We start from the raw sequence: 10,116 nt of genomic DNA on the forward strand, positions 1-10,116 counted from the left end.
GCAGAGGCACACCCCCGGCCCCGCCCAGGCAGAGTGTCTGACTCCCCAGAGGGACGCATCCCTTTCCAAGTATGGACGAGTGCTCTACGTGGGGAGAGATGCTTTTACAGGACAAATTATTAGGGAAAAAGCTCCAGGGTTCACTTTTGTGAAAAAGAAAAATGCGTATAACACAGGGACAGCATGCATAGCAAAGATGGGGCACCAGGGGCCTCCTCCCTGCAGTGAACAGGTCCACTTTTATATTAAAGGTTAGGAAGCGCTTCTTGGACTTCTCTGTGGTCCCTAATTCAGAGTTGGACCACGTGTAGGTTCTTGTCTGTAATGATAAATATAAAATGGTGATATTCGACCAAGAAGGTTGTGTGCCTGGCCAGGACGTTTGTCTGTCCAGCTGGTCCAGGGCTCCCACACACGGGGGCACAGGACATGTGCTGAGGGGAAAGGAAGGGGTCTGTCAGCCAGCCAGCCGCAGGCGTCTGTGCAGGTTTGTGCTTTAGGCTGCGTCCAGAAGCATATCTGAAGTGCTGGGGACAGTGCGGGACTCGGTTCTGGGAAGCTTCTGTCGCCTCTCTGTCCCCTGGACAAGCTGGGCCTTTCTGGGGTGCGGGGCCCGCGTGGAGGAGGGGCAGCGGTGGGGCCGGCGAGCAGCTGCTGACCACGCCCCCATCCTGTCTCCCCAGCTACCCATACAGCGAGGACTGCAGCCAGGGCCGGCAGTACATGAACACCCGCTGCCCCGCCTGGTGTGACCGCGTCCTCATGTCTCCTTCGGCCAAGGAGCTCGTCCTGAGGGTGAGTGAAGCCTGGGGGGCCGGCTGGGGGGCGGGCCCAGGCTGGGGGCACCCTCCTGCCTCCGGTCCTAGGGCTGGGACATACCCGGGTTCTGGAGTCAAAACAGCGTAGACGGTCGGTCACCGGGGCATCAGGAGTCGTTTCACTTTATTGCGTGCTCGGAGAAGTCGACGGGCTCTTGTCCTCGGAAGAGCTCCTGAGCTGTGAAGTCGTCCTGTTTCCTTAAGTTGTAAACCTGAGCTGAGTCACACAAACGCCAGGGGCTGGAGGCTGCGTGCAGTGCTGGGGTGGGGGTCTCCAGTTCCCGTAGCCTCTCGATTCCTGGGGTTTTCAACGCCCACATTTAACACAAAAGGACTGCTCTCAAGAATCAATATCTGCACTGGTTTTGTCAACACCATCAGTGAAAAAATACAGTAATGAAGTGCATTGACTCATCAGGCAGCAGCTCGGCTTCTGAGTGACATGGGCAGCCAGTCAGGAGGGGGTGGGTGGCCCCCCAACCTCAACCCAGGACGTCCGGGGCTCTGGCCACCACCCTGCACGGCCCCCGCACTTGCTATGAGGGGTCCCCTCTGTCCCCCGGGCCCAGACCCTCATCCAGAGACGCAGCTGGGAGGGCAGAGCTTCTGGGATGAGCTGCGTGCAGGCTGACCCCGCCAGCAGCCCCGTGGCCCCCTACGGAAGATCCTGCTGGCCTTTCCAGAGCGGGTGGCCCTGGACGCCCGGCTGCAAGCCAGCTCCTGGGGAGAGTCCTCCTGGACCAGGCTGGGTGCATGGGGCCTGCAGTGAGCATGCCCTGACAGGGCCTGGGGGCCTGCTGGACAGCTGGCAGGCAGGCCCCAGAGCCCAGCACGGAGGACGGGCCGTGGGTTCTCCCACAAGCAGGCTTTACGACATAAGCCAGACAGGGCAGACGGGCCCTGACTACACAGACCCTGCACACACGTGTGGCCTCAGACTCGGCCCCATGCTCTGCTGGGCCTCCCCCCTGGGCTCCGTGATGGGACGTGAGGAAGCAGAGTGGACAGTGGATACGGTGGGTCATAGCTGCCGGCTCTGAGCACACTGGGCCGGCGGAGCCCAGAGCTACGGCTAGAACAGGCGCCTCGGGGCAGAAAGGAGGTGAGGGTCATCTTCCAGGGAAAGGCATCTTGCGGTGAAGCCACCGGGACAGCTGGAGCGCCTGGCGTCGGGAGGCACCCGGGGCTGCAGAGTCCGGAAGGCGGACGGACGACCGCCACCCACACGTGGCCTCGTCTCCACTCCAGGGCTGGAGGTTTGATGCTGCAGACTCGCGGGCACGGAGCCTGGCTGGGTGGCCTGTTGTGGGGAGGGCCTGGAGCCTTCCTGGCGGGGGGCTCCCCCAGCGGGCCCTCCCCTGGGGCTCCCGCAGTGGTGGGCGTCACCGGCCCAGCAGCCGCCTCCCCGCGTTTTCGCGGCGTCATCCATCATGCCACGCTCGGTCAGCTCGGCATCATGTCGGTTCTGCTTCCCGCCCCAAACGCGGAGGGGGCGACGGCCACGATGGATGCGCGGGGAGAAGCGCGGAGGGGGCGACGGCCACGATGGATGCGCGGGGAGAAGCGCGGAGCCGCCGTGACCTGTGTGTCTGTCTCGCGATTATGCGCTTGGAGATCCACACTTTTATGCTGCCTTTGTAAATTCCCACGCAGCGTTTGATGAATGCTTCCCACTCCAGGGAGGCCGCCACGGGTGTGCAGGGGGTCTGTTGTCGCAGTTCCTGGCAGGCAATCCCGCTGGAAAGTAAAGCTGACCTCACACTTCCTACTGCATTAAGGATAATTCAGTTTATAGTCTCAGAGGCTTCAGCCACGGCAGTGAAAGCCCTGCCCAGCTGGAGCCGGAACTGACCGCCAGTGGCACACCCTGGGCGGCGCCCGCAGGCTGATGGGCGGGAGGCCTGTGCATGGGGCCCTGCTCTAGTGGCCTCTGGGCGCGGCCCTGTGGCGTTCAGGGGCGTCTGTTCTCCTCTGAACAGGGAGTTCTGGGTCAAAAACAAATGCCAAGGGAGAAAATGGAGACCATTTTTGGTGCCAGGGGCACAACTGGAAAGAGAGCTCCCATCCGCCCTGATGGCCGTGAGCAGAGGCCACACCAGCACCCCGGGAACGTTGCCTCCAGCCCCCAAGGAAGGTTGCCGCCCTCCCGAGGCCGGAGCCCTCCCACCCCGCGAGCAGGGGCTGAGTGCTGCCCGGCCGCCTCCAGCCGCTGCCTCCCGGGGGGCAGCCGCTCCCTCCTGGGGGCCAGCTGCTCACTGGCAGTTCTGAGCCAGCAGGAGCCCCACGGAGGAGTGGGCAGGGTGGTGGAGGGTGGCACAGCCACAGGGCTGTCTCCGCTGCTCCCCAGGAAGCCCCCCCGTTTCCGCCTCCCACATCTCTTCCTCTGTTTGCTTTTCCCAGTCGGAGAGCGAGGAGAAGGTTGTCACCTACGACCACATCGGGCCCAGCGTCTGCATGGGAGACCATAAGGTGACTGGCCCGTACGGGGGCGGTGGTGGGCGGCGGTGGGCGGTCGTGGGCGGCGGGCTGTCGGGGTGCTTCTCCTAACCCCCTTCTCCGCCTCCTGGTCCGGCTTCACAGACATGGCCGAGTCAGTCTGTGTTTAATTTCAATAAAGCACCAGCAGGTAGGTAGGTAGGGGGGTGGTGAGGCAGGTAGATAGGAAGGCAGAAGAGACTGGCTCAACAAGACGGAGTTCGTGTCTGAGACGGAGACTGTGTCCCATGGTCCCTCTGGAGGTGTTTCTGAGCCTGCACCTGAGCACCCTACTGGCCTTTGGTGTTTCTGAGCCTGCACCCGAGCACCCTACTGGCCTTTGCCCCTGCCGCCCCGGTGGGGAGAGATGTCTGTGTCGCTGCCCAGCTTCAGGGAACCACCCAGCGTTCCGGAACCAACCTTGGACGTGTGACTCTGCCCGGCCCCCAGCCTGCAGCCCCTCCGAGGGGAGTGGGGTCACGGGTCCTGTGTCCCCGGCGGCCCGGGAGAGACGGTCACCACTTCCCCTTCTTAGGCCGGCCGCCCACCCGAACCAGCGGCTGGATCCCAGGCCAGGCTCTGTCCTTCCCCATGTTCTCAGGGCCTGAATCACGGCTCTGAAATGACCTTTTACACCGATTTCTATGTGGAAATAATGCCATCTTAACGGAGCATGACGGCCCTGTGCCTTCCGCCTCGGGGCACCCACGGCCAGCTCCCCAGGACAGGGTTCAGCGCTGGGCCCACTGGCCGTGGACGCTCGGCCCTGACGGCCTCTCTTCTCCCCCGCAGCCCGTGTTCCTGGCCTTCCGCATCGCGCCCGGGGCAGGTAAACCTCACGCACGTGTGCACAAGTGTTGTGTGGTGCAGTGACGTGGTGGTAAATATGCCTCCTTCCCTCGAGTTCACCTTTCTGAGCTTTTCCTGGTGTGTATGTCCCCGTAACCAACGCCTGATTCCACGGCAGGGAGGCGATGCCAGCGCCTCGAGGGGACCCCCGGCGAGACCCCCCCGTAGCACGAGGGCCCACGTCCTCCGACAGCTGCGTCCAGACCCGCCCGAGCGCCACCGCTAGACGGCCGGCCCCACACTCTGCTTCAGCCCCGGACGGCGCTCCGGACAAGCCTCACATACCTCACCGTCGTGTCTGTCCATGTGGCATCAAGTAGAAACATTGGGTTTTTTTTTAACAAGTCACAGTCCTGTTGCCAAAACTCTAATAGACAGCAAAAATCTGTATTTTAGACGTCACGGTTTTCGATTTTTAATCATTGTCAGCGTGGAGGAGCTTCTCGGGAGCAGAAACCCCACGGGGCTCAGAGTCGCCCTGCGGCGGGGGCTGAGCAGGCCGGCCGGGCTCCACGACTGGGGGCACGTGGCCCCCGCTTTCGCTTCTGGAGGCCTCTCCCTGTCAGTCACTCTACTGCCACGTTACGTGGTTTTTGAATCACACTGCAGCTGCTTCCCATTTTTATATATATAAATATATATAAATATATACTTTTTAAAAATAATTTATAAACCTTACCAAAACTTACGCTAAATATACTTTCCAGTATGAATGCTTGAGTGTCATATCAGCAGTAGAACCGAGTCTAGGACCTGGTCCCCCGCACGTCCACACGCAGAGCTGTCAAACCGGGACTGCGCCCGGTGGCGCCGTGGGGCTCGGACGGCCCGCGGCTCTCACGTGAGCAGTCAGACTCCTAGGCTTCCTGCTGTGTAATATTAAGAACTGAATGTGAAGTTTATAGCTAGCTCGGGTGTACCTTTCAAGAATTTTGTAAACCGTTTTGTCCGTCTTTTGTTACTGTTCTATGGTGCCAAGTATTCTACATAAAACAATAACATCATGGGAGAAATAAAAATAGCCTAGTCTGCTTCTGATAGAAACCGCTTTTAACATGGGCTGTATATAAACTATTAAGAGAAACAAACTGTCCTCGTCCCCGGTTGCCGTGCCTCCCACGGCCCGTCGTGACCCTGCCGCACGTCTCTGTCCCCGACACCTGGCGCAGCGGTCAGAGGTGGCGCCCGGCCCGAGGATGAAACACAAATGGCGTTTATTGATCTGCTTCAACACTACAGGACTCCCGGGCTGGGTGCAGGCGCCGGGGGGAAGCTTGGCTTAGGTGAATCACTACCCTCGCAAGCCGTGTGGCATCCACCGGCCGAGTCTGCATCCTTGACAGAATGATTGGGGTGTGTGTCAAGCTGTGGTCACTCCGTCCACGTGCCACACGGCCGTTCCGGCCCACAGTGATTTCTGTGTAGCAGGGTTTCAGCTGTTGCTCACTCTGGAGGCCTTTGGAAATGACCGCTCCGGTCCCTAAGCAATAAAATTGATCTTGGTGAAAACACCATTTGACTGTGTTCCCTTCTCTGGCGCTCCGGGCCCTTCGCAGGCTGCAGTCCAGATCACCTTGTCCGAGACCCGGGCCCCGAGTCTTGTCAGATTCTGTTATAGAGCTGAGCCGCAGTGGGAAGCAGAAAGAAGGTCTTTTGGACTGTTTACTGCACAGGTACATACTGGGATTTACCCCTCAGCATTTTTTAAATGAAATTACATAAATGCATTGCTTTCCTCAAAACTTTAAAACTGGAAATTCCTTTGCTCCTAACTTAGAGCTGAGAGAATTGTTTTTACGCACATAAATTTTTTAAGTTCTCTCTTAAAAAGAAAACCAGTCAGTGGAAAGCATCTGTTTTTAAAATTGGTGCAGTTGTGTGGAAAAAAAAAGACTCAGCCTTTTACTCTTTTAACATTTCCAATAATGACTTCCAAGATAAATCTTACAATAAAATAACCCTTTATATTTAACTTTTAAAATTAACACCACAGTCATGCCCATGAAGCTGCAACCACGGGGAGCATCCAGTCTGGGGCTTCTGTGAACCAGAGAGATCCAGCTGTTCACCAGAATCCTCGCCTCTGAGGTGGGGGTAAAGAACATGCCAGAGAGGAGGGCTTCCCTGCCTCTCCGCGGTGGGGCCTGGGGTGGGGGCGGGGTCTGGCTGGTGAGGCACCCTGGGGTGCAGGCCGAGCTGCCCGGAAGGATGGACCTCAAGGGGCCGCCAGACATGCTTCTGCTGCAAACCCCAGGGCCCCCAGAGAACTTCGAGCTGCTGGCAAAATTACTGTGGGCTTCTCTTTGTAGTCCTTTGAATTAAGTCGCACTTTCTACCCATAAAAAAAATCTAATAGCAGCGGATCAGCTATGGTGCTGATGAGTTTAAAAACCTGATTTATTTCACCCAATGTTAAGGTTAGCGAGACTTCCGAAGTCTGCAGCTACTAAGGCTGGGCGGGTTGAATCTACATAATCAGAATAGAGCAGGTAGGCAGGAGCCGGGGCCCAGCGGCGCCCTTCACCGACCCCCCCACCCACCCACAGCTACCGCGCACGTGGGGCGGGCACCGGGAATGTGTTTAAACCTGCCCAAACCTCATCCACCGCAGCCGCGAAAGGAGGGTCCTAGCCCCGGGGTGGCCGGAAAACAGGAGGCCCTACCTGCTCCCTGCTCCGCCCCGCGCCGTCGGCTCCGCTGCAGCCCGCCGAGTCCCCGAGTCCGGCTCCTCGCGGCTCCCGGCCCGGGCCGCCCCTTCCCTCAGCGGACGGCCCGCGGGGCCGGGACGCCTTCCCCGCGCCGGTCCTCTCGGCGCCCTCGCTCCTGCGAGCTGCTGCCGCCCGGGCGCCCGGGCCGCGGGGCGCCCGGCCTCCGCTGGGCCCGCTGCCGAGCCCGGCCCTTCCAGCCCCCGGCGCCCTTCCAGCCGAAGGCGCGGGCCCCGCGGGCTTGGACACTGGACAGCGGCCCGGCACGGCGTCCCCGGCAGGAGCGGAGGCCGCGCAGCCGCCTCGCCCGCGGCTTTCCGAATGGGAAGAAACAGGCGAAGGGCCTAGGGAGCCGTGGCTCCGACGGGGACGTGTTAAATAATTTATTGATTATACAAAGTGATCCCACCGGGACGCGGGGCGGCGGCGGCCCCGACGCCGAGCCCGAGCCGGGCCGCCGTATAACTTACTCTGTAAAAATATATATACACACTGCGGCGCGGGCGGCTGGCGAGGGCGCCGGCCCGCGTCCGTACCCTGGTTGTCCGGCCCGGCCCCGCGCCCTCAGGAGGCGTCCCCCGCGCCGCCGCCGCACGGGCTGACCAGCGCCAAGTTCGGGGCTCTGTGCTTCTTGAGCAGCCGCGTGATCTTCTCGTCGTCCGAGTTGGGGTCCAGGGGCCGGTTGTACTCGTCGTCGTCGTCCTCCGCGTCCGAGCCGCCCACCTTCAGTTTCTCGGCGTCCGAGTCCTGCTTCTTCTTGGCCGACGCCATCTCCGCCGCGTGCCGCTTGCGCCACTTGGTCCGGCGGTTCTGGAACCACACCTGGGGTGGAGGGCGCCCATCACGCGGGGCCCCCCGGAGCACCCGCCGGCGGCAGCACGGCCCCTCTGCGGCCCGGGCGAGACGCTGCCGCCTGCGCGGACGCCGAGGGCCGCCCCAGACTGCCCCTCCGCCCCGGCCCCGGCCGCGGCGTGGCCGCTCGCGCGCCTTTCGCAGGACGCGGGGGATCGAGCGGGCTGCGGCCAAGCGAGCGCCGCGCGGCGCCGCCTCACCTTGACCTGGCTCTCGGTCATGCCCAGGGAGTAGGCGAGGCGCGCGCGCTCGGGCCCCGCCAGGTACTTCGTCTGCTCGAAAGTCTTCTCCAGCGCGAAGATCTGCTGGCCCGAGAAGGTCGGCCGCGAGTGCTTCTTCTTGCCGTCCTTGTCCAGGACCCCGCCGGCCTGGGCTGCAGAGGGGGCTCGGTGAGTGCGGCAGGCGGTCCCGCCCGCGCCCGCCCGCAGCCCCACGCCGAACCCGCGCACTGGCCACTTACCCGGGCCGGCCAGGCGGGGGTCCCTCCAGGGCGAGCCCTGCACCACTCCGGGCCAGAAGATGGGCGGGCGCCCGGGAAGCTCCGCCAGGGGCTTGGGATAGCCGCGCGCAACGGCGGCCGCGGGCCCGAAGTAGACGCCAGCCGACGAGGCCAGCCCGTTGAGCCGGGGCAGGCCGCCCAGGAGGCCGCCACCCGCTGCGCCCACCGGCCGCCCCAGGATGTCGCTGATGCCGTGCGGGGTGCCAAGGGGCAGCTGCGCGCCCAGGCCGCCCAGCGCGGGCGCCTTGAAGCCGGCCGGGCCCTGCAACGCATACGGGAACAGCGACGTCTTCATCTCGGCCATGTTGTGCAGCGCGGCCAGCGGGGCGCTGCTCAGCACGAACGCGCCCGGGCGGTTAGCGTCCATGGGCGCCGCCGCCGCCGGCCCGGACGCCCATCCGGGCCCCGCCGCCGCCGCCGCCCGCCGGCCCGGGAAGTTTGCGCGCGGTCCGGGCGGGCGCCGGGCGAGGGCGCCGACGGCGCGGAGGGCGGGCGCGAGGGCGGGTGGCGGCTCCGGCGCAGGGCGGGCGGCGGCGGGGGCGTTCCGGGAGGCGGCGGCGGCGGCGGCAGCCCCGGGGCCGGTCGGAGCGGCGCCGCGCGGGCCGGACGCGCTGATAACCGCGGGGCCCCGGCGCGGCGCGCGCGCTGATTGGCTGTGGGCGCCCGCGGCCCGGCCATTGGCCAGCGCCCGCCATCCGCGCGCCCCCGCCGCGCACTCCATGAAGCGCCCATTAGCGCGGCGGGTCCCTCCCGGGCCGTAAATTTGCCCCCTGATTTATCTCCTGGGGGACGAAATAAATCCCGTTGGATGGGAGTTTAGTTAGGCAAAGGTTTTAATGGGAAATCAGGAAAAAATACGAGAGCATATTTTATCACCGAGAGAATGCAGATTTGAGGATCCACTCGGCACACGCGTTGCGCCCTGTTCGGTGCAGAGGCGCCGGCGGGAGGGCGCGGGGAGCCAGCAGGCACTCTCGGGGTCGCGGCCCCAGGTTTGAGGGAGTACCGAGAACATTTCCGAGAACCTCCTGCTCCGGGATGCAGAGGGCACGAGAAGCGGAATGTCAGCGTCCACGGGCCGAAGGTTAGACTTGGCCCGCGAGAATCCGCTCTGTTTCCCCACCCAGTGGCTGGCGCCTCGGCGAGGCCTGTCCCGGGGCCGCCGGGTCGCGTGTGGTGGGTATGGGACCGGGTTCCCGTTCACTCCCGGCCCCGCGGGGCTGTACTCGGCCGGGCTGGGTCATTTCCCGGTCACGCGGTGGCACCTCATTCCCGGGAGGCAACCTGAACCCGGAGCTCGGATCTGGACGCCGCGCGGGACCTTACGCGCAGTCGCTCCCTCGCGAAGCGCGGCCGGAGCCTGGGGTCGGGGACCCTGGCAGACTTGAGTCCGGGTCACGGGGCGTGCGGGGCCGCGGGCAGAAGCGCGGCCTTTTGACTGGCGCGCCGGGCGCGTGGTGTAGTCCTGGGGTGAGAACTCCTCCCACCTCGTAGGTGGTCGTGCGGGGGTTCAAATAAGATCGCCGTAAACTGCGGAGAGCAGGCGCCGAAGAGGCGCCGAGTACAATCGTGGACCTTGCCTCCTTGGTTCTCTTGGGTGGTGTCACATATTATTAAGTGATGATTATTACTATTATTCGCTGCCCGTTGGGAACGTGACGGGAACGCGTACCAACCGACGGCCGCCGATTCGTCGGAGGGGGGGCGGGTTGCGGTGTCTGCCAGCCGGCCTTTCTAACAACGACTTTCCCGTTTCACCCGGGCCGCCAGGATTTCGGTGGCACAAACGACAGCGGCCCTCTCGGCTCTGGGCAGGAACCCAGCGTCCCCTGGTACCGGGATCTCCAGGGTTCCATTTTCGTTTTGGGCAGTTCTACGAGTGTGGTGCTGCGAGTCCCTACGCCAGATCGCCTCTAAG

At 63.2% G+C, this 10,116-nt stretch overlaps 2 protein-coding genes across 4 annotated transcripts in view; one reads left to right on the forward strand and one right to left on the reverse strand.

The window, feature by feature from the left end:
• The window catches only part of INPP5A (inositol polyphosphate-5-phosphatase A), a 144,352-nt gene extending 138,699 nt beyond the window's left edge, over window positions 1-5,653 (forward strand). The window contains exons 13-16 of one of the 2 annotated variants that reach the window (XM_061403912.1): window positions 684-795; window positions 3,219-3,287; window positions 4,086-4,122; window positions 4,261-5,653. In XM_061403912.1, coding sequence (XP_061259896.1) covers window positions 684-795; window positions 3,219-3,287; window positions 4,086-4,122; window positions 4,261-4,310 — 268 coding nt within the window. In that variant the 3' untranslated portion in view covers window positions 4,311-5,653. Of the gene's footprint in view, window positions 1-683; window positions 796-3,218; window positions 3,288-4,085; window positions 4,174-4,260 lie in introns of both variants that reach the window. The other variant, XM_061403913.1, reaches the window with a different exon arrangement.
• NKX6-2 (NK6 homeobox 2) lies at window positions 5,340-8,768 on the reverse strand. Of its 2 annotated transcripts, none has more exons than XM_061403916.1 (3): window positions 8,160-8,768; window positions 7,900-8,072; window positions 5,340-7,657 (listed from the first exon to the last, which is right to left on the reverse strand). In XM_061403916.1, the coding sequence occupies exons 1-3, from the start codon at window positions 8,563-8,565 to the stop codon at window positions 7,412-7,414; spliced, it is 825 nt and encodes a 274-aa protein (XP_061259900.1). In that variant the 5' UTR covers window positions 8,566-8,768; the 3' UTR covers window positions 5,340-7,411. The 2 variants fall into 2 exon arrangements, with proteins under 2 accessions (XP_061259900.1, XP_061259899.1); XM_061403915.1 differs by having other exon boundaries at window positions 5,340-7,669; window positions 8,160-8,761.
• Window positions 8,769-10,116: the final 1,348 nt, after the last annotated feature.

This window comes from Bos javanicus, chromosome 26 (genome assembly GCF_032452875.1).
Source record: "Bos javanicus breed banteng chromosome 26, ARS-OSU_banteng_1.0, whole genome shotgun sequence".
NCBI classification, from domain to species: Eukaryota; Metazoa; Chordata; class Mammalia; order Artiodactyla; family Bovidae; genus Bos; species Bos javanicus.